Source organism: Rattus norvegicus, chromosome 18, assembly GCF_021556685.1.
Source record: "Rattus norvegicus strain SHRSP/BbbUtx chromosome 18, alternate assembly SHRSP_T2T, whole genome shotgun sequence".
Taxonomy (NCBI): domain Eukaryota; kingdom Metazoa; phylum Chordata; class Mammalia; order Rodentia; family Muridae; genus Rattus; species Rattus norvegicus.
The window spans coordinates 102937-130068 of NC_141551.1; the positions used below are offsets into that span (position 1 = coordinate 102937).

The 27132-nt window shown below is 38.6% G+C and overlaps 1 protein-coding gene across 2 annotated transcripts in view; it reads right to left on the reverse strand.

Moving 5' to 3' along the window:
• Vom2r75 (vomeronasal 2 receptor, 75) overlaps positions 1-22094 on the reverse strand; it is a 35988-nt gene extending 13894 nt beyond the window's left edge. The window contains 4 exon segments of one of the 2 annotated variants that reach the window (NM_001419486.1): positions 6678-7490; positions 9269-9560; positions 12225-15139; positions 21577-22094. In NM_001419486.1, coding sequence (NP_001406415.1) covers positions 6678-7490; positions 9269-9560; positions 12225-12421 — 1302 coding nt within the window. In that variant the 5' untranslated portion in view covers positions 12422-15139; positions 21577-22094. 2 annotated transcript variants of the gene reach the window in all.
• Positions 22095-27132: the final 5038 nt, after the last annotated feature.

Below are 27132 nucleotides of genomic sequence, written 5' to 3' on the forward strand. Positions count from 1 at the left end.
TACAGGAAAACACAAACAAACAGGTGAAGGAATTGAAAATGGAAATAGAAACAATAAAGAAATCACAAAGGAAGACAACAGCGGATATAGAAAAGCAAAGGAAGAGACAAAGACCCATAGATACAAGCATCACCAACAGAATACAAGAGATAGAAAAGAGAATCTCAAAAACATCATCAACACAACTGTCAAAGACAATGTAAAACGTGAAAAGGTCCTAGCCCAAAACCTACAGAAAATCCAGGACACAATGAGAAGATCAAACCTAAGGATAATAGGTATAGAAGAAAGTGAGGACTTCCAACTTAAATGGCCAGTAAATATATTCAACAAAGTCATAGAAGAAAACTTCCCTAACCTAAAGAAAGAGATGCCCATAAACATACAAGAAGCCTACAGAACTTTAGATAGATTGGACCAAAAAGAAACTCCTCCCATCACATAATAGTCAAAACACCAAATGCACAAAACAAAGAATATTGAAAGCAGTAAGGGAAAAATGTCAAGTGACATATAAAGGCAGACCTATGAGAATCACACCAGACTTCTCACCAGACTATGAAAGCCAGAAGATCCTGGACAGATGTCATACAGACCCTAAGAGAACACAAATGCCAGCCCAGGTTACTGTATCCAGCAAAACTCTCAATTAACATAGATGGAGAAACCAAGATATTCCATGACAAAACCAAATTTATTCAATATGTTTCTACAAATCCAGCCCTACAAAGGATAATAGAAAGAAAACTCCAACACAAGGAGACAAGCTACACTGTACAGAAAGCAAGAATATAATTTCCTTGCAATGAAACCAAAAGAGAGACAAACATAATTCTACCTCCAACAACGAAAATAGCAGGAAGTGACCATCATTATTTCTTAATATCTCTCAACACCAACAGTATCACTTCCCCAATAAAAAGACATAGACTAATAGACTGGATACATAAAGAGGACCCAGCATTTTGCTGCATGCAGGAAACACACCTCAGAGACAAAGACAGACACTATCTCAGAGTAAATGGCTAGAAAACAACTTTCCAAGCAAATGGTCTGAAGAATCAAGCTGGAGTTGCCATTCTAATATCAAATAAAGTTGACTTTCCACCAAAAGTCATTAAAAAAGATAAGGAATGGCTCTTCATATTCATCAAAGGAAAAATCCACCAAGAAGAACTCTCAATCCTAAATATCTATGTTCCAAATACAAGGCACCTACATACTTAAAAGAAACCTTACTAAAGCTCAAAGAACACTTTGCACCTCACACAATAATAGTAGGATATTTCAACATTTCACTCTCATCAATGGACAGATCATGGAAACAGAATTAAACAGAGACGTAGAGAAACTAACAGTAGTTATGAACTGAATGGATTTAACAGATATTTATAGAACATTCCATCCTAAAAAAAAAGGATATCCCTTCTTCTCAGAACCTCATGAAACCTTCTCCAAAATTGACCATACAATCGGTCACATTGACCATATAATCCGTCACAAAACAGGCCTCAACAGACACAGGAAGATAGAAATAATCCCATGCATCCTATCAGATCACCATGCACTAAGACTGGTCTTCAATAACAAAATAAATGACAGAAAGCCCACATATACATGGAAGTTGAACAATGCTCTACTCAAGGATAACTGGTCAAGGAAGAAATAAAGAAAGAAATTAAAGACTTCTTAGAATTTAATGAAAATGAAGATACAATATTCCCAAAATTATGGGACACAATGAAAGCGGTACTAAGAGGAAAACTCATAGCTCTGAGTGCCTGCAAAAAAGAAACAGGAGAGAGCATACATCAGCAGCTTGACAGCACACCTTAAAGCTCTAGAACAAAAAGAAATAAATAAACCCAAGAGGAGTAGAAGGCAGGAAATAATCAAACTCAGAACTGAAATCAACAAAGTATAAATGAAAAGGACTATAAAAAGAATCAACAAACCAGGATCTGGTTCTTTGAGAAAATCAACAAGATAGATAAACCCTTAGCCAGACTAACCAGAGGTCACAGAGTGTGTATCCAAATTAACAAAATCTAGAAATGGAAAGGGAGACATAACAACAGAATTTGAAGAAATTAAAAAAACATCAGATCCTACTACAGATGCCTATATTCAACAAAACTGGAAAATCTGGAGGAAATGGATAATTTTCTAGACAGATACCAGGTACCGAAGTTAAATCAGGAACAGATAAACCATTTAAACAAACCCATAACTCCTAAAGAAATAGAAGCAGTCATTAAAAGTCTCACAACCAAAAGGATCCCAGGTCCAGATGGGTTCCGTGCAGAATTCCATCAGACCTTCATAGAAGACCTCATACCAATACTATCCAAACTATTCCACAAAATAGAAACAGATGGAGCACTACCAAATTCCTTCTATGAAGCCACAATTACTCTTATACCTAAACCACACAAAGACCCAACAAAGAAAGAGAACTCCAGACCAATTTCCCTTATGAATATCAATGCAAAAATACTCAAAATTCTTGCAAACCGAATCCAAGAACACACCAAAACAATCATCCATCATGATCAAGTAGGCTTCATCCCAGTGATGCAGGGATGGTTTAATATACAGAAAATCATCAACATAATCTATTATATAAACAAATTGAAAGATAAAAACCACATGATCATTTCATTAGAAGCTGAGAAAGCATTTTACAAAATTCAACACCCCTTCATGATAAAAGTCCTGGAAAGATCAGGAATTCAAGGTTCATACCTAAACATAGTAAAAGCCATATACAGCAAACCAGTAGCTAACATCAAATGAAATGGAGAGAAACTTGAAGCAATCCCACTAAAATCAGGGACTAGACAAGGCTGCCCACTCTCTCCCTACTTATTCAATATAATTCTCAAAGTCCTAGCCAGAGCAATCAGACAACAAAAAGGAGGTCAAAGGGATACAGATTGGAAAGGAAGAAGTCAAAATATCACTATTTGCAGATGATATGTTAGTGTACTTAAGTGACCCCATAAGTCCTACCAGAGAACTACTTATCCTGATAAACAACTTCAGCAAAGTGTCGGGGTATAAAATTTACTCAAACAATTCAGTAGCCTTCCTCTACTCAAAGGATAAACAGGCTGAGGAAGAAATTAAGGAAATGACACCCTTCACAATAGTCCCAAATAATATAAAATATCTTGGTGTGACTTTAACCAAGCAAGTGAAAGATCTGTATGACAAGAGCTTCAAGTCTCTGAAGAAAGAAATTGAAGAAGATCTCAGAAGATGGAAAATCTTCCATGCTCATGGATTGGCAGGATTAATATAGTAAAGATGGCCATTTTGCCAAAAGCAATCTACAGATTCAATGTAATCCCCATCAAAATTCTTACTCTATTCTTTATAGATATAGAAAGAACAATTTGTAATTTCATTTGGAATAACAAAATACCCAGGTTAGAGTAAACTATACTCAACAATAAAAGAACTTCTGGAGGAATCACCATGCCTGACTTCAAGCAGTATTACAAAGCAATAATCATAAAAACTTTATGGTATTGGTACAGAGTCAGGCAGGTAGATCAGTGGAACTGAATTGAAGACCCAGAAATGAACCCACACACCTATAGCCACTTGAACTTTGACATAGGAGTTAAAACCATCCAATGGATGAAAGATAGCATTTTCAGCAAATGGTGCTGGTTCAACTGGAGGTCAGCATGTAGAACAATGCAGATCGATCCATGCTTATCACCATGTACAAAGCTTAAGTCCAAGAGGATCAAGGACCTCCATATCAAACCAGATACACTCAAACTAATAGAAGAAAAAGTGGGGAAGTGTCTCGAACACATGGGCACTGGGGAAAATTTCGTGAACAAAACACCAATAGCTCATGCTCTAAGATCAAGAATCAACAAATGGGATCTCATAAAACTGCAAAGCTTCTGTAAAGCAAAAGACACTGTCATTAGTACACAATGATAACCAACAGATTGGGAAAAGATCTTTACTAACCTTACATCCCATAAAGGGCTAATTAAATAACCCAATTTAAAACGGGGTACAGAGCTAAACAAAGAATTCGCAGCTGAGGAATATTGAATGGCTCAGAAGTACCTAAAGAAATGTTCACCATCCTTAGTCATCAGGGAAATGCCAATCAAAAGAACCCTGAGAGTCTACCTCACACCAGTCAGAATGGCTAAGATTTAAAAAAAAAAAACTCAGGTGACAGCAAATGCTGGCAAAGATTTGGAGAAAGAGGAACACTCCTCCATTGTTGGTGGGATTGCAGACTGGTACAACCACTCTGGAAATCAGTCTGGAGGCTCCTCAGAAAATTGGACATCACACTACCTGAGGACCCAGCTATACCTCTCTTGGGCATATACCCAAAAGATGCTCCAACATACAACATGGACACATGCTCCACCATGTTCATAGCAGCCTTATTTATAATAGTCAGAAGCTGGAAAGAACCCAGTTGCCCTTCAACAGAGGAATGGATTCAAAAAATGTGGTACATCTACACAATGGAATACTACTCAGCTATCAAAAACAATGACTTCATAAAATTCATAGGCAAATGGAATGAACTAGAAAATATCATGCTGAGTGAGGTTATTCAATCACAGAAAAACTCACTTGGTATGCACTCATTGATAAGTGAACATTAGCCAAAAAACCTCGAATTACCCAAGATGCAATCCACAGACAACAGGAAGCTCAACAAGAAGTGTGACCAAAATGGGGATGCTTCCCCTCTATCTTAAAAGGGGAAAAATATCCATAGGAGGGGTTCTGGAAGCAAAGTTTAGAGCAGCTACTCAAGGAATTGTCATTCAGAGCCTGACCCACATGTGGCCCATATATATACAGCGACCAAAACTAGATAAGATTGATGAAGTTAGAAAATGCATGCTGAAAGGACTGGATATAAATCTCTCCTGAGAGACACATCCAGAGGCCAATGCTAGCAATGAACCACTGAACTGAAAATAAGGCCCCCTTTGGTGGGAATTAGAGGAAGTATTGAAAGAGTTGAAGGAGCTGACAACCCCATAAAAACAACAATGTCAACCAACCAGAGCTTCCAGGGACTAAACCACTACTGAAAGGCTATACATGGACTGACCCAGGGCTCCAACTGCATAGGTAGCAGAGAATGACCTTATTGGGGCACCAGGGGAAGGGGAAGGGGAAGGGGAAGGGGAAGGGGAAGGAAGCCCTTGGTCCTGCCAAGGTTGGACCCCCAGTGCACGGCAATATGGGGGGGCAGTAAGGGGGATGTATAGGAGGAATACTCGTATGGGGGAGGGAACGGGGGCTTAACGACAGGAAACCGGGAAGGAGAATAGCATTTGAAATGTAAGTAAAGAAATAAATCTAATAAAAAATTTAAAAAAAGAACATCCTGGGCAGATACCAGACAGACCCAAAGAGAATACAAATGCTAACCCAGGTTACTATATCCAGCTATACTTTCAATTAACATAGATGGAGAAACCAAGATATTCCATGACAAAACCAAATTTACACAAGATCTTTCCACGAATCTGGCCCTACAAAGGAAAATAGATAAAAAAAAACTCCAATAAAAGACAGGGAACTACATACTAGAAAAAGCTGGAAAGTAATCTTCTTTCAAAAACCCCCAAAAAGATAGCAGCCACAGAAACATAGTTCCACCACAAACAACAAAAATAACGCAAAGCAACAGCCAATATTCCTTAATATCTCTTAACATCATTGGACTTAATTCCCCAGTAAAAAGACCTAGACTAAGAGAATGAATATATGAAAAAGACCCAGCATTTTGATGCATACCAGAACCATACCTCAGTGACAAAGACAGACATTGCCTCAGAATACTAGGCTGGAAATTTTTCTCCAAGCAAATGTTCCCATGAAACAAGCTGGAGTAACCATTCTAATATTGAATATAATAGACTTTCAAGCAAAAATTATCAGAAAAGTTAAGGAAGAACATTTCATACTCATCAAAGGAAAAATCTACCAAGGTGAACAAGTTGTACAATGCCATATTCAATGATAACTTGGTCAAGGAAGAAATAAAGAAAGAAATTAAGGACTCTTAAGAATTCAATGAAAATGAAGCACAACATACCCAAACTTATGTGACACTATAACAGCAGTACTGGGAGGAATACTCATAGCTCTGAATACTTCCAAGAAGAAATGAGAAAGCATATCCTAGCAGATTGACAGCACACATTAAAGATCTAGAATAAAAAGGAGCATAAACACCCAAGAGGAGAAGATGGCAGGAAATAAACACACAACTGAAATCAACCAGGAAGAAACAAGGAGAGCTATACAAAGAGTCAACAAGACAAGGAGTCTGTTCTTTGAGAAAATCAGCAAGATAGATAAACCCGTAGCCAGACAGAGGACACAGAGGCAGTATCCAAATTAAAATCAGAAATGAAAAGAAAGACATAACGGAAACTGAAGAAATTTAAAAAAAAAAAACCTATCAGATCCTACTGCAGAAGCCTATACTCAACAAAACTAGAAAATCTGAATGAGATAGACAAGTAAGGCAATGCCAGGATGTTGATGTGAGAGTGGGTGGGTGGTAGTAAGAGCATCCTCATAAAAGCAAGGGAAGGGTGCTCAAAGTTGGGGGGAAATGAAAATATGTAAAATATCCAATAAAAATAAAGAAGAAACTCTACCTTCAAGCAGTGAGTATTTTCTCCTTTCGCATTGTTTATTGCCTGATTTTCAACTTCTTGCAGATTCTTCTCATGGAGTGCATGAGCAATGGCATATACAGCATTGTATATGTTGTGACTATAATCACTAAATGACATGTCAAATTTCTGTTCCATTAGCCATTCCAGTGAGATATTGGATAAATAGTTTCTCAGTATTTTACAGTTAGATGCTGAGGCTTCATAGTTAAAATATTTCCACTCTGGCGTTACTAGATATAAATCTGTGCTTCTGAGATTGTACCGTGTCTGTACAAAATTTTTAAAGCCAGAAATCTCACCATAGTGGTGTAGAAATGTAAGGGTCCCATAGAATGTGCCATGAGTTAAGTCTCTCTTACTGGTAGGGCAATCAAATTGTTTTGTGGTGACCCATATTCTCTGTTTAACTGGAGATGACCACATTCTGAAGCTCAATTCAATAATACTGTTTGTTTCCCCATAAATGATAATAACCTTTGTGGATGACATCACAATTTGGTTGTAGTACATTTCAGTTTTATGATAGTATGAAACATCACTGACTGATATCATGTTCACAAAGGCAAAGCAAATATCCTTGGTTTGGCTCTCTTTTTTCAACTCTGAGAGAAATTGATTGCCTTGATCATCATCTGAGATAAATAGCCCAACCCAGTTCCACTTGAAGTAAATTATGAAGGAGACCATTGCCAATGCTAGTGATGAGTCCTTTGGGCCCATCTGATAGAGATAAGGATATTGTTCATTATCACTGAAGATGGAGTAGAAAGGTCCATAGGAAAGCTGAAGGAACTGCAACACAAAGAGCATGAGGAAAAGTGCATTAAAAAACTTGTAATCAACTTTGCCTGCAAACAGTTGATTACCTATCATTTTTCCTCTCACCTCTGATTCAAATGAGCAAATGTGGAAGCCTGGTACATGCACATCTAATGGGAACAGCAGGAATAGCTGTTTGACAAAGATATAATAAAATGTATTCGCATGTTATAATGACTTCCATTCTGTCTTTCAGTTTTAGTCTCAATATTTTTGTTTTCAATGTTTTTAGGGATTTTAATATACATACAACTTGTGGATATTTGAGTAATTTTAATTTTAGAAAAGGCATTTATGACCTAGTCCAGAAATACTTCTATGATTTGACAGGAAATTCCTATACTTAATACTGCTTTAGCGTTCAGAAATATATATATCTTGAACTACTTGAAGCTATTCCTTGTATACTAGGGGTTATGACTCACGTAAAGATTCCAGAGATCAACTTTTTAGGAAAAGGCTCCAAAATACTCTGGGAATATATACCTCTGTGCTTCCCCAGGAAACAGTTAATCAGAAAAAGTAAATTTAAAAATATAAGCAAGATTTGGCAGTATAAAAATGTTAGCACCAGATTATGTTTAAAAATTCATAAAACTAAAACCTAGGCAATTATTGTGCAAAATATATAGGACTCATAAGTTGTACCTCTTGAAGAAAATATACAGAAACAAAGTTAGATTGTATGGAAGTATCTCCTTCATACAAAGTGTCTTATACTGGTAGAAAAATAATCATATTGAAAAATATGAAAGAACAAGTAATCAGAACCTCGTAATCCCTCTTTGTTAGAAAAGTGCACTTGTGAAGATCCCCTCTTGTGTTTTAGACAAGGAATCAAAAGGAAAACAAGATATATGTATAAGTTCCACAAAAATATGACATAATCATTATATTATTAAAGAAAATGACTTATAATAACTATAGCAGTATGTTGCTAAAATTTTTGCTACAGGATCTAATAGCAATTGACACACTGACCTTTATGGTTGGTCATACACTCACTGGTAGTAAAATGGCTAACTCCACAGACTGGATTGGAGGTTTTCTTTCTGTCTAATGCCACTGAAATATCACAAGCTGCCAGACTAAGAATGGTCTTCATACCTTTGCAAAAAATACTCCAGATATTTAAAATTGGGTCATAGATAAAAATGTTTGTAAAATATTCTTCTGTTCCATCACAGTTCATCACTGATGACTAAACACCTCCATGATTGTAAATGATAGCTCTTTTATTTCACAGTTTACCAATGATAATCCAATTTTTTTTTTTTGGAGCCGGGGACCGAACCCAGGGCCTTGTGCTTTCTAGGCAAGTGCTCTACCACTGAGCTAAATCCCCAACCCTTGATAATCCAAATTTATGACCAAGATGAAGATAAAACATATATGAGGACAAAAATAATATTTTCTATGATGTGGAACAACATGAATTAGTCTATGCTTACTGAGATTTTTATAAAGAGATACACTGAGTTTTAGTTAATCAAGGCTTCAAGATTTTATCTACCACCATGCCAGACTCAATTCTTCATAACCTCCTTCCTCTATTTCTCCATTCTAGAAACTGTCAGCTTCTGGTGGTGGCTCCTAGCAGAAGGCCTATAATATCTATGATTAGTAAGTGCCCTGGAACTACATAGGTTGGCATAAACATAGGTCAAATCTCATTCATTAACTTTCTTTATATCTATCAAAGTCCCCCAGAGAAACATGATGTTAAGAATCTCTGGACTCTGATAACTCACATGTGGAGATAGGTAGACATACACGGATATCCAGAGATATAAAGATGCTCTCCAATGTGGTCCTGTAAGCAGAACCAAACACATAATCCCTTCATTACATAAATAATTGGGGAAATGGAGATGATTATTTGGATTAAATAAATCGGATACAGTTGTTACAGTTTTTCCATCACAATGACCCAAATTGTATTTTATAATCAGAGACATATTTGGTAAAAGATCAGGATTCCTGTTGATTTCATCCACTGTAAAGGCCAATGCCAAGGCATATTTGTGGTTTGTAGTTGTATTTCTGTAAAAAAGTACAGTGTTTATTATGGACAGATGTCTATATAATCATTAGTACTCAATAGAAGCACTATTCTACACTGGAAATTTCTGCATCTGACATCATTTGATGGAAACAAATGACTTTTTTGTGAAATTGGATTGACATGAGAATCTGGAAAATACCAACACTTTAAAAGTTCATGACTATGACTCCCATAAATAAGGTATGGTATTGATCTCATTCACAGAGAGCATTTCTATGTCTGTTTTTGAGTGCTTGATCAGAAGGTAAAGAGAAAACCACATATATTGACAAAACAGTAATTTTGATCATGTCTTCATTTTGAAGTTATTGAGCAATATAAAAATACACGAGAGTTGGGGTTGGAGATTTAGCTCAGTGGTAGAGCGTTTGCCTAGCAAGCGCAAGGCCCTGGGTTCGGTCCCCAGCTCTGAAAAAAAGAAAAAAAATACACGAGAGTCATTGAGTTCATGATATTTTGGGGGGAAGTTAACTTACTTGGTTAAGGAAGTGTAAACATGATTTATCAGTGCACAATCGACTTTCTGAAGCAACATTTGGTTCCTGTACTTACAATCACTTATATTTCGTGGCCAATATTCTTAACATTTCCCCTCATATCTATTCTCATCTTGTTAATTTTTTCTTTCAATCTTTTGCTGGAGGAAAATCTTTTCTAAAGGTTTATTTTTTTAAATAAATTTAAATATCCAATATTCATTTGGTAAATGATACATGTCTATACATATATTTGCATTATTTGAGCAAGAATCATTTAGGTCATAAGAGGGCAATAAGTCCAAATTTTTTATAAGATACTTTGATGTAGACTACCCTATATATACTTGTACTAGGTACTCAGTGCACAGATTAAAGGCTTGCCCCCCCCCCAAATATCATTCACCTACTTTCTATTTACAAAGGAATGCGATATATTCACTTTCGGTATTTCTCATCATTATAAATTAGTTTCTAGGAAACACCTTTGATCCTTTGCAGTTACACACACACACACACACACACACACACACACACACACACACACACACACAAATACTAGCATCCTACTGGGAACTAGGAAAATAAGGAAAATGTAGTGATATTTGTGTGTGCCAGTATTATATGTTTATAAAAGACATTTTTGGTGTAAATTGTCTAGAATATACTCATTTTTATAGTAAAAGTGGGCCACAGAACAGTAGGGCTAGAATAATACCATAATGTATTTATGTTTCTATAAAGAATATTGTCTCCTGTCTCATTCTTGTCATTTCACAAAATCTGATCAATAAATACTAGCATACTCTTATAGTTAATGATTAAATTTGAGGTAAATACAATCAGATTTTCATCAAACATTGTACCTATGATTTGTCATTCTATACTCTATAAAGTAGACCATATTACACTATTCTTTATTACCACACACAAAAATCTCAAAACTTTTACTAATACACAAAAGAAATTTGAGAATAAGCATTGTGCAATGCTCAAACTACTTTCTACAAATAAACTTTAAGAAACATCAGTTACGCTGTCTGTGTAGTCTAGAAGTCAAAAGGGCTGTTTTAAAATACCTACCAGCAAACCCCAAAATTCATATTGATATCATATTGGTAACATTTGCACCTATATTTGCTAAAATTATGGAAAAAAGGCCCACAAGATATAAATATCACAAAATGGTCAGAGATTAACCAACTTAGACATGAAAAGGGAAGACATGTTTCTTAAATATTGACAAAAATAATGGACAACTCCTGTACCATTGTTCTCCAATATTCTGATTATTCTACACCACAACTGTCATCCATGCCAGTGACAAGGTACATACACTACTGTTATTGATAGTCTCACTAATCAAAGAATGTAAACATATCATTTGATTCCATATGTTTAAATAATGTTTTTCTCTAAAAAGTGCCAAACTGAACTTTATAAAACATAAAAGCCAGTGATTGTACATGAACAGTGTGAAGTATGAATCCACATACTTTTGGATATTATCTTTTAAAACACTCGGATGTCTTGACCTCTAATGGCCTAAATATTCCTTGCTCATATACATACAAAAATATCTATTTAAGCATTCATAGGAAGTATGAATTTCTCAGTGTAAAGATCTTCTCATTGCAAACTTGAAGTTTAGAAGGCAATAAGTGACTGTATGCAATGATTTTGAGAGAGTAAGTTTGTGTGTATATAAGTTCTTGACTACTATGTGTGCCAGAAATATTACTGAAACCAGCATATGATCTTGGAACAGCACACTGATAGGACTGTCAGCAAAGTTTATGACCATTTATTTGCATGTACTTGAGATAAAACACAATGAAATATTATGGGATCAAATGCAATAAGTCATCTCTGTCTAGAGTGCAATATAAACTGTTATTAGGAGGGCTTTATGTGAAGGATCAATGTAAATAGTCCTTTATTTCTCAGCTTCCAGGCTTTATGTAAGAAGCCACCTGGAAGAAAAACAGTCTTCACTGGATTAATTAAAAGGAGAAAATAGGATTGAATTTGTAAAAGAATCAATGTTTCTTGGTGTTCAGACTTAGCAACAGGACAGAAGACTCAAGGATTTGCCTAATCTTCATCCTCAGAGCACTTCACAAATATTCAAGTTGTCATTTACATGGAAAATACAAATGCACTTACAGGACATTCAGAGTCTGGTTGAAATAATCTTTGTCCATAGTCTTCTGAACTGTTTCAAGGATGAAGGAACAAGTCATCCCAAGGACTTCATCCTTGATTTCATTCAAATTTATTTTCCAAAAGCATCTGGGATCCATGAAATTTGCCAGGAGAAATGGAATGTTGAGAAGGAAGAATATTACCATCAAAATGAGCATGTTTTTCCTGCCTTAAACCCTGACAGAGTGGACTGTGAAGTGCCATGCATATATCAGCACATCAGATTTGTATCAGCTTTTATTTCACTGAGCAAAGGAGCGGTTTGTTGCCTATTCATGATTCATTGTATTGTTTTTCTTTTTATTTTCTTTTTGGCTTTTTTGTTTTTCAGATTGCTCCTGAGCTCTGGAGGAAACTTAAACATTTTTCCCCTGGAGCTCTGCCACAGGTGTCCACAGCACATGTAATAAACACAGGTAAGTAAATACTTAGGAGGATAATTTATTCTCAGACTCCATGATCTCATTCATGTTTAGGAGCACCTGGACAAAAGCCCTTGTGTTCAAATTTGGTTCTTAGCCATTTTTAACAACGTGATTATGTGAGCACAAATTGAAATGATGTTACTGGATTTTATTAGATGTTTCACAGTGAGACATCCAGTAATACAACAATCAGAGCTACTAGTAAAACACAAGACATTGTATTACAAAGTCCAAGTCAGAGAAAGGCAGTCTCATGTATATACTCACTGAGATCCACAGACCATGCACAGTGTGGACTATGTCACAGCAGTGATATGAACAGATTATCTAAACAAAGTCTATGCTTCCATTGTCTTGAGAATCAAGAAACAGACCAAATCAGAAACATATTTAATCCAGTTCTATCCAAAATTATACAGTTCTTCACATATCCACAATTAATTTCTATGATAAAGATGGAGTTTTAAAGGTTCAACAAGATCCAGAGAGAATGCCATGCTGTGTGCTTTCTTTCTTTTTCATTTTTCTTTCTTTTTATTGGTTATTTTATTTATTTACATTTCACATTTTATTCTCCTTCCCAGTTTCTTCCATTACGAACAAAGCAATTGGTTCCTCCAGGTGTAATCTTTGGTTGGCTGTTTAGTCCATGGGACTCTGGGGGGTCTGGTTGGTTGATATCATTATCTCTCCACCGTCCCTATTCCTCTATGAGGGTGCTCCCCCATTCACCCACCCATTCCTGCTCAGCACCCTATCATTCCCCTATCCTGGGTCATCCAACCTCTATAATACCTATGGGCACCCCTTTCCGTGATGCTATTTAAGAAAGAACTCTGCTACATATCCAGCAGGAGCCACAAGGCCCCTGTGTGTGCTCACTGGTTGGTGGTTAAGTTGCTGGGACCCTACCTTTTAAACAATCAATAATAATGTGAAAGGTGTCTTAATATTTGAATTTCAAATGATCATCTTCCTCCTTGATCCTCAAATTTTTTCAATTTAATAACCTGTGCTGACCCAAATATTCTATATTATTTTTGTTTTTCTCATTTTACACTACATTACTGGTGGTGAGGAAGTGTTGTTTAGAAATATCTTCTTAGTATCTTAGAATTAAATAGTAACTATAAAGCAGTATTGTGTTCTAATATGTAAACTTTGATTATAAAATCTTTCTAACCATCTATTTTTGCTAGCATTCTAGAATCAACATTGACCATTGGAGAGTTTCCTGAGGATTATATACTCATGAACCTCTTTCAGTGGATTTGGACTGTAAGAAAGCAGTGCATATGTAGGCAACTCATTGGTTTGGATTATGATATGCCCCATTATGTGTTTTAAAGACACATATAATTTTAGTGTTTTGCACTGGATATTGCTGAACACTTCAAAGTCAATGTTTTTCATATACATGATTTCTGTTTGTCATAGGCTGTCCTAGAGTGCTGAGACTTGTATCTACAGAAATGTAAATAAAGAATTCTTTCATAAGAATAGAGAGTAAAGTTGTCTTTCAAGAGTGAGGGATGGGACCACCCACTCATGTCAAAAATTTTAACCCAGAATTGCTCCTGTCTAAAGGAAATACAGGAAGAAGAATGGAGTAGAGAAGGAAGGAAAGGCCATCCAGAAACTGCCCCTCCTGGGGATCCTTCTCATAGGCAGCCACTATTGCTGATGCCTAGAAGTACTTGCTGACAAGAGCCTAATATAGCTGTTCCCTGAGAGGCTGTGTCAGTGCTCAACCAACACATATATGAATGTTTGCAGCCATCCATCAGACAGAACAGAGACCCCAATGGAGGAGTTAGGGAAAGGAGGAAGGAGCTGAAGGTGTTTGCAACTCCACAGGAATAACAACGATATCAACCAGCCAGACATACCAGAGCTCCCACGAACTAAACAGCCAACCAAAGCGTACGCATGGAGGGACCAATTGCTTTGTCTGTGTATGTAGTGGAAGATAACCTTATCTCGAATCAGTGGGAGGGGAGGACCTTGGTCTTGTGAAGGCTCAATGCCGCAGTATAGGGTAATGCTAGGGCTGTGAGGCAGTAGTGAGTAGGTAGGTGGGGGCACACCACCACTGAAGCAGTGGGGAGGGGGAATGGCATAGGGGTTTGTGGAGGGGAAACCTGGGAGAGGGATAACAATGAAATTTAAATAAATTAAATAACCAAAAAAATAGGTGCAAATGAAATTTCCAGTACTCCAGATTTAGTATCCATGATTTTGTGGTTAATAGTTATTATTTCTTTTAATTTGGGTTTCATTATGGCACACTGACACAAATGTAGCATGTACTTTGCTGGTATCAGCACCTCCATCACCATTACCTGTTGCTGAATTTGCTAGTAACTCGTTTCTCAGTTCAATCAACCTTCTTTTCCTTTCATGACATTCTGTGTGCATGCTCAATTTCCAAATTAAGAATGATATTTTCATCTTTATTTTTTTTTGATGTTTTTTTTTATTAACTTGAGTATTTCTTATATACATTTCGAGTGTTATCCCCTTTCCCGGTTTCCGGGCAAACATCCCCCTCCCCCCTCCCCTTCCTTATGGGTGTTCCCCTCCCAACCCTCCCCCCATTGCCGCCCTCCCCCCATAGACTAGTTCACTGGGGGTTCAGTCTTAGCAGGACCCAGGGCTTCCCCTTCCACTGGTGCTCTTACTAGGATATTCAATGCTACCTATGGGGTCAGAGTCCAGGGTCAGTCCATGTATAGTCTTTAGGTAGTGGCTTAGTCCCTGGAAGCTCTGGTTGCTTGGCATTGTTGTACTTTTGGGGTCTCGAGCCCCTTCAAGCTCTTCCAGTTCTTTCTCTGATTCCTTCAATAGGGGACCTATTCTCAGTTCAGTAGTTTGCTGCTGGCATTCGCCTCTGTATTTGCTGTATTCTGGCTGTGTCTCTCAGGAGCGATCTACGTCCGGCTCCTGTCGGTCTGCACTTCTTTGCTTCATCCATCTTGTCTAATTGGGTGGCTGTATATGTATGGGCCACATGTGGGGCAGGCTCTGAATGGGTGTTCCTTCAGTCTCTGTTTTAATCTTTGCCTCTCCCTTCCCTGCCAAGGGTATTCTTTTTCCTCATTTAAAGAAGGAGTGAAGCATTCACATTTTGACCATCCGTCTTGAGTTTCGTTTGTTCTAGGGATCTAGGGTAATTCAAGCATTTGGGCTAATAGCCACTTATCAATGAGTGCATACCATGTATGTCTTTCTGTGATTGGGTTAGCTCGCTCAGGATGATATTTTCCAGTTCCAACCATTTGCCTACGAATTTCATAAACTCGTTGTTTTTGATAGCTGAGTAATATTCCATTGTGTAGATGTACCATATTTTCTGTATCCATTCCTCTGTTGAAGGGCATCTGGGTTCTTTCCATTTTCTGGCTATTATAAATAAGGCTGCGATGAACATAGTGGAGCACGTGTCTCTTTTATATGTTGAGGCATCTTTTGGGTATATGCCCAAGAGAGGTATAGCTGGATCCTCAGGCAGTTCAATGTCCAATTTTCTGAGGAACCTCCAGACTGATTTCCAGAATGGTTGTACCAGTCTGCAATCCCACCAACAATGGAGGAGTGTTCCTCTTTCTCCACATCCTCGCCAGCATCTGCTGTCACCTGAGTTTTTGATCTTAGCCAATCGCACTGGTGTGAGGTGAAATCTCAGGGTTCTTTTGATTTGCATTTCCCTTATGACTAAAGATGTTGAACATTTCTTTAGGTGTTTCTCAGCCATTCGGCATTCCTCAGCTGTGAATTCTTTGTTTAGCTCTGAACCCCATTTTTTAATAGGGTTATTTGTCTCCCTGCGGTCTAACTTCTTGAGTTCTTTGTATATTTTGGATATAAGGCCTCTATCTGTTGTAGGATTGGTAAAGATCTTTTCCCAATCTGTTGGTTGCCGTTTTGTCCTAACCACAGTGTCCTTTGCCTTACAGAAGCTTTGCAGTTTTATGAGATCCCATTTGTCGATTCTTGATCTTAGAGCATAAGCCATTGGTGTTTTGTTCAGGAAATTTTTTCCAGTGCCCATGTGTTCCAGATGCTTCCCTAGTTTTTCTTCTATTAGTTTGAGAGTGTCTGGTTTGATGTGGAGGTCCTTGATCCACTTGGACTTAAGCTTTGTACAGGGTGATAAGAATGGATCGATCTGCATTCTTCTACATGTTGACCTCCAGTTGAACCAGCACCATTTGCTGAAAATGCTATCTTTTTTCCATTGGATGGTTTTGGCTCCTTTGTCAAAAATCAAGTGACCATAGGTGTGTGGGTTCATTTCTGGGTCTTCAATTCTATTCCATTGGTCTATCTGTCTGTCTCTGTACCAATACCATGCAGTTTTTATCACTATTGCTCTGTAATACTGCTTGAGTTCAGGGATAGTGATTCCCCCTGAAGTCCTTTTATTGTTGAGGATAGCTTTAGCTATCCTGGGTTTTTTGTTATTCCAGATGAATTTGCAAATTGTTCTGTCTAACTCTTTGAAGAATTGGATTGGTATTTTGATGGGGATTGCATTGAATCTGTAGATTGCTTTTGGTAAAATGGCCATTTTTACTATATTAATCCTGCCAATCCATGAGCATGGGAGATCTTTCCATCTTCTGAGGTCTTCTTCAATTTCTTTCCTCAGTGTCTTGAAGTTCTTATTGTACAGATCTTTTACTTGCTTGGTTAAAGTCACACCGAGGTACTTTATATTATTTGGGTCTATTATGAAGGGTGTCGTTTCCCTAATTTCTTTCTCGGCTTGTTTCTCTTTTGTATAGAGGAAGGCAACTGATTTATTTGAGTTAACTTTATACCCAGCCACTTTGCTGAAGTTGTTTATCAGCTTTAGTAGTTCTCTGGTGGAACTTTTGGGATCACTTAAATATACTATCATGTCATCTGCAAATAGTGATATTTTGACCTCTTCTTTTCCGATCTGTATCCCTTTGATCTCCTTTTGTTGTCTGATTGCTCTGGCTAGAACTTCAAGAACTATATTGAATAAGTAGGGAGAGAGTGGGCAGCCTTGTCTAGTCCCTGATTTTAGTGGGATTGCTTCAAGTTTCTCTCCATTTAGTTTAATGTTAGCAACTGGTTTGCTGTATATGGCTTTTACTATGTTTAGGTATGGGCCTTGAATTCCTATTCTTTCCAGGTCTTTTATCATGAAGGGGTGTTGAATTTTGTCAAATGCTTTCTCAGCATCTAATGAAATCATGTGCTTCTGTTCTTTCAGTTTGTTTATATAATGGATCACGTTGATGGTTTTCCGTATATTAAACCATCCCTGCATGCCTGGGATGAAGCCTACTTGATCATGGTGGATGATTGTTTTGATGTGCTCTTGAATTCGGTTTGCCAGAATTTTATTGAGTATTTTTGCGTCGATATTCATAAGGGAAATTGGTCTGAAGTTCTCTTTCTTTGTTGTGTCTTTGTGTGGTTTAGGTATAAGAGTAATTGTGGCTTCGTAGAAGGAATTCGGTAGTGCTCCATCTGTTTCAATTTTGTGGAATAGTTTGGATAATATTGGTATGAGGTCTTCTATGAAGGTTTGATAGAATTCTGCACTAAACCCGAATGGACCTGGCCTCTTTTTGGTTGGGAGACCTTTAATGACTGCTTCTATTTCCTTAGGAGTTATGGGGTTGTTTAACTGGTTTATCTGTTCCTGATTTAACTTCGGTACCTGGTATCTGTCTAGGAAATTGTCCATTTCCTGAAGATTTTCAAATTTTGTTGAATATAGGTTTTTATAGTAAGATCTGATGATTTTTTGAATTTCCTCTGAATCTGTAGTTATGTCTCCCTTTTCATTTCTGATTTTGTTAATTTGGACGCACTCTCTGTGTCCTCTCGTTAGTCTGGCTAAGGGTTTATCTATCTTGTTGGTTTTCTCAAAGAACCAACTTTTGGTTCTGTTGATTCTTTCTATGGTCCTTTTTGTTTCTACTTGGTTGATTTCAGCTCTGAGTTTGATTATTTCCTGCCTTCTGCTCCTCCTGGGTGTATTTGCTTCTTTTTGTTCTAGAGCTTTTAGGTGTGCTGTCAAGCTGCTGACATATGCTCTTTCCTGTTTCTTTCTGCAGGCACTCAGCGCTATGAGTTTTCCTCTTAGCACAGCTTTCATTGTGTCCCATAAGTTTTTGTATGTTGTACCTTCATTTTCATTAAATTCTAAAAAGTTTTTAATTTCTTTCTTTATTTCTTCCTTGACCAGGTTATCATTGAGTAGAGCATTGTTCAATTTCCAAGTATATGTGGGTATTCTTCCTTGATTGTTATTGAAGACTAGTTTTAGGCCGTGGTGGTCCGATAGCACGCATGGGATTATTTCTATCTTTCTGTACCTGTTGAGTCCCGTTTTTTGACCAATTATATGGTCAATTTTGGAGAAAGTACCATGAGGAGCTGAGAAGAAGGTATATCCTTTTGCTTTAGGATAGAATGTTCTATAAATATCCGTTAAGTCCATTTGGCTCATGACTTCTCTTAGTCTGTCGACATCACTGTTTAATTTCTGTTTCCATGATCTGTCCATTGATGAGAGTGGTGTGTTGAAATCTCCCACTATTATTGTGTGAGGTGCAATGTGTGTTTTGAGCTTTAGTAAGGTTTCTTTTACGTATGTAGGTGCCCTTGTATTTGGGGCATAGATATTTAGGATTGAGAGTTCATCTTGGTGGATTTTTCCTTTGATGAATATGAAGTGTCCTTCCTTATCTTTTTTGATGACTTTTAGTTGGAAATTGATTTTATTTGATATTAGAATGGCTACTCCACCTTGCTTCTTCTGACCATTTGCTTGGAAAGTTGTTTTCCAGCCTTTCACTCTGAGGTAGTGTCTGTCTTTGTCTCTGAGGTGTGTTTCCTGTAGGCAGCAGAATGCAGGGTCCTCGTTGCGTATCCAGTTTGTTAATCTATGTCTTTTTATTGGGGAGTTGAGGCCATTGATATTGAGAGATATTAAGGAATAGTGATTATTGTTTCCCTTTATATTCATATTTGGATGTGAGGTTATGTTTGTGTGCTTTCATTCCCTTTGTTTTGTTGCCAAGACGATTAGTTTCTTGCTTCTTCTAGGGTATAGCTTGCCTCCTTATGTTGGGCTTTACCATTTATTATCCTTTGTAGTGCTGGATTTGTAGAAAGGTATTGTGTAATTTGGTTTTGTCATGGAATATCTTGGTTTCTCCATCAATGTTAATTGAGAGTTTTGCTGGATACAGTAACCTGGGCTGGCATTTGTGTTCTCTTAGGGTCTGTATGACATCAGTCCAGGATCTTCTGGCCTTCATAGTTTCTGGCGAGAAGTCTGGTGTGATTCTGATAGGTCTCCCTTTATATGTTACTTGACCTTTTTCCCTTACTGCTTTTAATATTCTTTCTTTATTTTGTGCGTTTGGTGTTTTGACTATTATGTGACGGGAGGTGTTTCTTTTCTGGTCCAATCTATTTGGAGTTCTGTAGGCTTCTTGTATGCCTATGGGTATCTCTTCTTTTTAGGTTAGGGAAGTTTTCTTCTATGATTTTGTTGAAGATATTTACTGGTCCTTTGAGCTGGGAGTCTTCACTCTCTTCTTTACCTATTATCCTTAGGTTTGATCTTCTCATTGAGTCCTGGATTTCCTGTATATTTTGGACCAGTAGCTTTTTCCGCTTTACATTATCTTTGACAGTTGAGTCAATGATTTCTATGGAATCTTCTGCTCCTGAGATTCTCTCTTCCATCTCTTGTATTCTGTTGGTGAAGCTTGTATCTACAGCTCCTTGTCTCTTCTTTTGGTTTTCTATATCCAGGGTTGTTTCCATGTGTTCTTTCTTGATTGCTTCTATTTCCATTTTTAATTCCTTCAACTGTTTGATTGTGTTTTCCTGGAATTCTTTCAGGGATTTTTGCGATTCCTCTCTGTAGGCTTCTACTTGTTTATTAATGTTTTCCTGTGTTTCCCTAAGTGTGTTCATGTCTTTCTTGAAGTCCTCCAGCATCATGATCAAATATGATTTTGAAACTAGATCTTGCTTTTCTGGTGTGTTTGGATATTCCATGTTTGTTTTGGTGGGAGAATTGGGCTCCGATGATGGCATGTAGTCTTGGTTTCTGTTGCTTGGGTTCCTGCACTTGCCTCTCGCCATCAGATTATCTCTAGTGTTACTTTGTTCTGCTATTTCTGACAGTGGCTAGACTGTCCTATAAGCCTGTGTGTCAGGAGTGCTGTAGACCTGTTTTCCTCTCTTTCAGTCAGTTATGGGGACAGAGTGTTCTGCTTTCGGGCGTGTAGTTTTTCCTCTCTACAGGTCTTCAGCTGTTCCTGTGGGCCTGTGTCTTGAGTTCACCAGGCAGCTTTCTTGCAGCAGAAAATTTGGTCTTACCTGTGGTCCTGAGGCTCAAGTTCGCTCGTGGGGTGCTGCCCAGGGGCTCTCTGCAGCAGCAGCAACCAGGAAGACCTGTGCCGCCCCTTCCGGGAGCTTCAGTGCACCAGGGTTCCAGATGGTCTTTGGCTTTTTCCTCTGGCGTCCGAGATGTGTTTGCAGGGAGCAGTCTCTTCTGGTTTCCCAGGCTTGTCTGCCTCTCTGAAGGTTTAGCTCTCCCTCCCACGGGACTTGGGTGCAGAGAACTGTTTATCTGGTCTGTTTCTTTCAGGTTCCGGAGGTGTCTCAGGCAGGTGTCCTGCCGCTCCTGGGCCCTCCCCCACGGGAGCCCAGAGGCCTTATACAGTTTCCTCTTGGGCCAGGGATGTGGGCAGGGGTGAGCAGTGTTGGTGGTCTCTTCCGCTCTGCAGCCTCAGGAGTGCCCACCTGACCAGGCGGTTGGGTCTCTCTCTCACCGGGTCTGGGAGCAGAGAGCTGCTGCGGGCCAGGATCCGCGGGTGTCTCATCTTTATTTTTTTACCAGCATCAAATTATGCCAATTCTTAATTTCTTCATGCCTTTCCAGTTTTCAAATAATAACGCTCCTACTTTCTTTTTGCAATGATGTGCAAAGACACACATACACGTGCGCACGCGTGCGCGCGCACACACACACACACACACACACACAGATAAAAAGACACACATACTGTTACACCCAGACTCAGTTTCCTCAGTCAGTCTTTAGTTTGAAATGATGACCTCCTGTTTTATCCTCAATTCTTTTTTTTTTTTTTGTTTTTTTGTTTTTTTTTTTTTTCGGAGCTGGGGACCAAACTCAGGGCCTTGCGCTTCCTAGGCAAGCGCTCCACCACTGAGCTAAATCCCCAACCCCTTTATCCTCAATTCTTGTTAAAAAGGTCATATAAGGTCTTCCTGGTTGCTGCCGCCGCAGAGAGCCCGTGGGCAGCACCCCGCGAGCAAACTTGAGCCTCGGGACCACAGGTAAGACCAACTTGTATGCTGCAAGAAAGCTGCCTGGTGAAATCGGGACACACAGAGGCAGAATTCCTCTAGGACCGGGCACGTCCTGTGTTTACCGGAAGTACCACACCTGCGGATCCCGGCCCGCAGCAGCTCTCTGCTCCCAGACCCCGTGGGAAAGAGACCTCACCGCCTGGTCAGGTGGGCACTCCTGAGGCTGCAGAGCGGAGGAGACCACCAACACTGCCCACCCCTGCCCACATCCCTGGCCCAAGAGGAAACTGTATAAGGCCTCTGGGCTCCCGTGGGGGAGGGCCCAGGAGTGGCAGGACCCCTGCCTGAGACACTGCCGGAACCTGAAGGAAACAGACCGGATAAACAGTTCTCTGCACCCAAATCCCGTGGGAGGGAGAGCTAAACCTTCAGAGAGGCAGACAAGCCTGGGAAACCAGAAGAGACTGCTCTCTGTACATACATCTCGGACGCCAGAGGAAAACACCAAAGGCCATCTGGAACCCTGGTGCACTGAAGCTCCTGGAAGGGGCGGCACAGGTCTTCCTGGTTGCTGCCGCCACAGAGAGCCCGTGGGCAGCACCCCGAGAGCAAACTTGAGCCTCGGGAGCACAGGTAAGACCAACTTGTATGCTGCAAGTGACCTGCCTGGTGAACTCAAGACACAGGCCCACAGGAACAGCTGAAGACCTGTATAGAGGAAAAACTACACGAACGAAAGCAGAACACTCTGTCCCCATAACTGGCTGAAAGAAAACAGTAAAACAGGTCTACAGCACTCCTGACACACAGGCTTATAGGGACAGTCTAGCCACTGTCAATAATAGCAGAACAAAGTAACACTAGAGGTAATCTGATGGCGAGAGGCAAGTGCAGGAACCCAAGCAACAGAAACCAAGACTACATGGCATCATCGGAGCCCAATTCTCCCACCAAAACAAACATGGAATGTCCAAACACGCCAGAAAAGCAAGATCTAGTTTCAAAATCATATTTGATCATGATGCTGGAGGACTTCAAGAAAGGAGTGAAGAACTCCCTTAGAGAAACACAGGAAAACATTAATAAACAAGTAGAAGCCTACAGAGAGGAATCGAAAAAATGCCTGAAAGAATTCCAGGAAAACATAAATAAACAAGTAGAAGCCCATAGAGAGGAGTCACAAAAATCCCTGAAAGAATTCCAGGAAAACACAATCAAACAGTTAAAGGAATTAAAACTGGAAGTAGAAGCAATCAAGAAAGAACACATGGAAACAACCCTGGATATAGAAAACCAAAAGAAGAGACAAGGAGCTGTAGATACAAGCTTCACCAACAGAATACAAGAGATGGAAGAGAGAATCTCAGGAGCAGAAGATTCCATAGAAATCATTGACTCAACTGTCAAAGATAATGTAAAGCGGAAAAAGCTACTGGTCCAAAATATACAGGAAATCCAGGACTCAATGAGAAGATCAAACCTAAGGATAATAGGTAAAGAAGAGAGTGAAGACTCCCAGCTCAAAGGACCAGTAAATATCTTCAACAAAATCATAGAAGAAAACTTCCCTAACCTAAAAAGAAGAGATACCCATAGGCATACAAGAAGCCTACAGAACTCCAAATAGATTGGACCAGAAAAGAAACACCTCCCGTCACATAATAGTCAAAACACCAAACGCACAAAATAAAGAAAGAATATTAAAAGCAGTAAGGGAAAAAGGTCAAGTAACATATAAAGGCAGACCTATCAGAATCACACCAGACTTCTCGCCAGAAACTATGAAGACCAGAAGATCCTGGACTGATGTCATACAGACCCCAAGAGAACACAAATGCCAGCCCAGGTTACTGTATCCTGCAAAACTCTCAATTAACATAGATGGAGAAACCAAGATATTCCATGACAAAACCAAATTTACACAATATCTTTCTACAAAACCAGCACTACAAAGGATAATAAATGGTAAAGCCCAACATAAGGAGGCAAGCTATACCCTAGAAGAAGCAAGAAACTAATCGTCTTGGCAACAAAACAAAGAGAATGAAAGCACACAAACATAACCTCACATCCAAATATGAATATAACGTGAAGCAATAATCACTATTCCTTAATATCTCTCAACATCAATGGCCTCAACTCCCCAATAAAAATACATAGATTAACAAACTGGATACGCAACGAGGACCCTGCATTCTGCTGCCTACAGGAAACACACCTCAGAGACAAAGACAGACATTACCTCAGAGTGAAAGGCTGGAAAACAATTTTCCAAGCAAATGGTCAGAAGAAGCAAGCTGGAGTAGCCATTCTAATATCAAATAAAATCAATTTCCAACTAAAAGTCATCAAAAAAGTTAAGGAAGGACACTTCATATTCATCAAAGGAAAAATCCACCAAGATTAACTCTCAATCCTAAATATCTATGCCCCAAATACAAGGGCACCTACATATGTAAAAGAAACCTTACTAAAGCTCAAAACACACATTGCACCTCACACAATAATAGTGGGAGATTTCCACACCTCACTCTCATCAATGGACAGATCATGAAAACAGAAATTAAACAGAGATGTAGACAGACTAAGAGAAGTCATGAGCCAAATGGACTTAACGGATATTTATAGAACATTCTATCCTAAAGCAAAAGGATATACCTTCTTCTCAGCTCCTCATGGTACTTTCTCCAAAATTGACCATATAATTGGTCAAAAAACGGGACTCAACAGGTACAGAAAGATAGAAATAATCCCATGCGTGCTATCGGACCACCACGGCCTAAAACTGGTCTTCAATAACAATCAAGGAAGAATACCCACATATACTTGGAAATTGAACAATGCTCTACTCAATGATAACCTGGTCAAGGAAGAAATAAAGAAAGAAATTAAAAACTTTTTAGAATTTAATGAAAATGAAGGTACAACATACAAAAACTTATGGGACACAATGAAAGCTGTGCTAAGAGGAAAACTCATAGCGCTGAGTGCCTGCAGAAAGAAACAGGAAAGAGCATATGTCAGCAGCTTGACAGCACACCTAAAAACTCTAGAACAAAAAGAAGCAAATACACCCAGGAGGAGCAGAAGGCAGGAAATAATCAAACTCAGAGCTGAAATCAACCAAGTAGAAATAAAAAGGACCATACAAAGAATCAACAGAATCAAAAGTTGGTTCTTTGAGAAAATCAACAAGATAGATAAACCCTTAGCCAGACTAACGAGAGGACACAGAGAGTGCGTCCAAATTAACAAAATCAGAAATGAAAAGGGAGACATAACAACAGATTCAGAGGAAATTCAAAAAATCATCAGATCTTACTATAAAAACCTATATTCAACAAAACTTGAAAATCTTCAGGAAATGGACAATTTCCTAGACAGATACCAGGTACCGAAGTTAAATCAGGAACAGATAAACCAGTTAAACAACCCCATAACTCCTAAGGAAATAGAAGCAGTCATTAAAGGTCTCCCAACCAAAAAGAGGCCAGGTCCATTCGGGTTTAGTGCAGAATTCTATCAAACCTTCATAGAAGACCTCATACCAATATTATCCAAACTATTCCACAAAATTGAAACAGATGGATCACTACCGAATACCTTCTACGAAGCCACAATTACTCTTATACCTAAACCACACAAAGACACAACAAAGAAAGAGAACTTCAGACCAATTTCCCTTATGAATATTGCCGCAAAAATACTCAACAAAATTCTGGCACACCAAATCTAAGAGTACATCGAAACAATCATCCACTATGATCAAGAAGGCTTCATCCCAGGCATGCAGGGATGGTTGAATATACGGAAAACCATCAACGTAATCCGTTATATAAACAAACTGAAAGATAAAAACCACATGATCATTTCATTAGATGCTGAGAAAGCATTTGACAAAATTCAAAACCCCTTCGTGATAAAAGTCCTGGAAAAAACAGGAATTCAAGGCCCATACCTAAACATAGTAAAAGCCATATACAGCAAACCAGTAGGTAACATTAAAGTAAATGGAGAGAAACTTGAAGCAATCCCACTAAAATCAGGGGCTAGACAAGGCTGCCCACTCTCTCCCTACTTATTCAATATAGTTCTTGAAGTTCTAGCCAGAGCAATCAGACAACAAAAGGAGATCAAGGGGATACAGATTGGAAAAGAAGAAGTCAAAATATCACTATTTGCAGATGATAGGATAGTATATTTAAGCAATCCCAAAAGTTTCACCAGAGAACTACTAAACCTGATAAACACCTTCAGCAAAGTGTCAGGGTATAAAATTAACTCAAATAAATCAGTAGCCTTCCTCTACACAAAAGAGAAACAAGCCGAGAAAGAAATTAGGGAAATGACACTGTTCATAATAGTCCCAAATAATATAAACTACCTCGGTGTGACTTTAACCAAGCAAATAAAAGATCTGAATGATAAGAACTTCAAGCCTCTGAAGAAAGAAATTGAAGAAGACCTCAGAAGATGGAAAGATCTCCCATGCTCGTGGAATGGCAGGATTAACATAGTAAAAATAGCCATTTTACCAAAAGCGATCTACAGATTCAATGCAATCCCCGTCAAACTACCAATCCAATTATTCAGAGAGTTAGACAGAACAATTTGCAAATTCATCTGGAATAACAAAAAACCAGGATAGATAAAATTATCCTCAACAAGAAAAGGATTTCTGGGGGAATCACTATCCCTGAACTCAAGCAGTATTACAGAGCAATAGTGATTAAAAAAACAAAACAAAACAAAAACTGCATGGTATTGGGACAGAGACAGACAGATAGACCAGTGGAATAGAATTGAAGACCCAGAAATGAATCCACACACCTATGGTCACTTGATTTTTGACAAAGGAGCCAAAACCATCCAATGGAAAAAAGATAGCATTTTCAGCAAATCGTGTTGGTTCAACTGGAGGTCAACATGTAGAAGAATGCATATCGATCCACGCTTATCACCCTGTACAAAGCTTAAGTCCAAGTGGATCAAGGACCTCCACATCAAACCAGATACACTCAAACTAATAGAAGAAAAAGTGGGGAAGCATGTCGAACACATGGGCACTGGAGAAAATTTCCCGAACAAAACACCAATGGCTTACG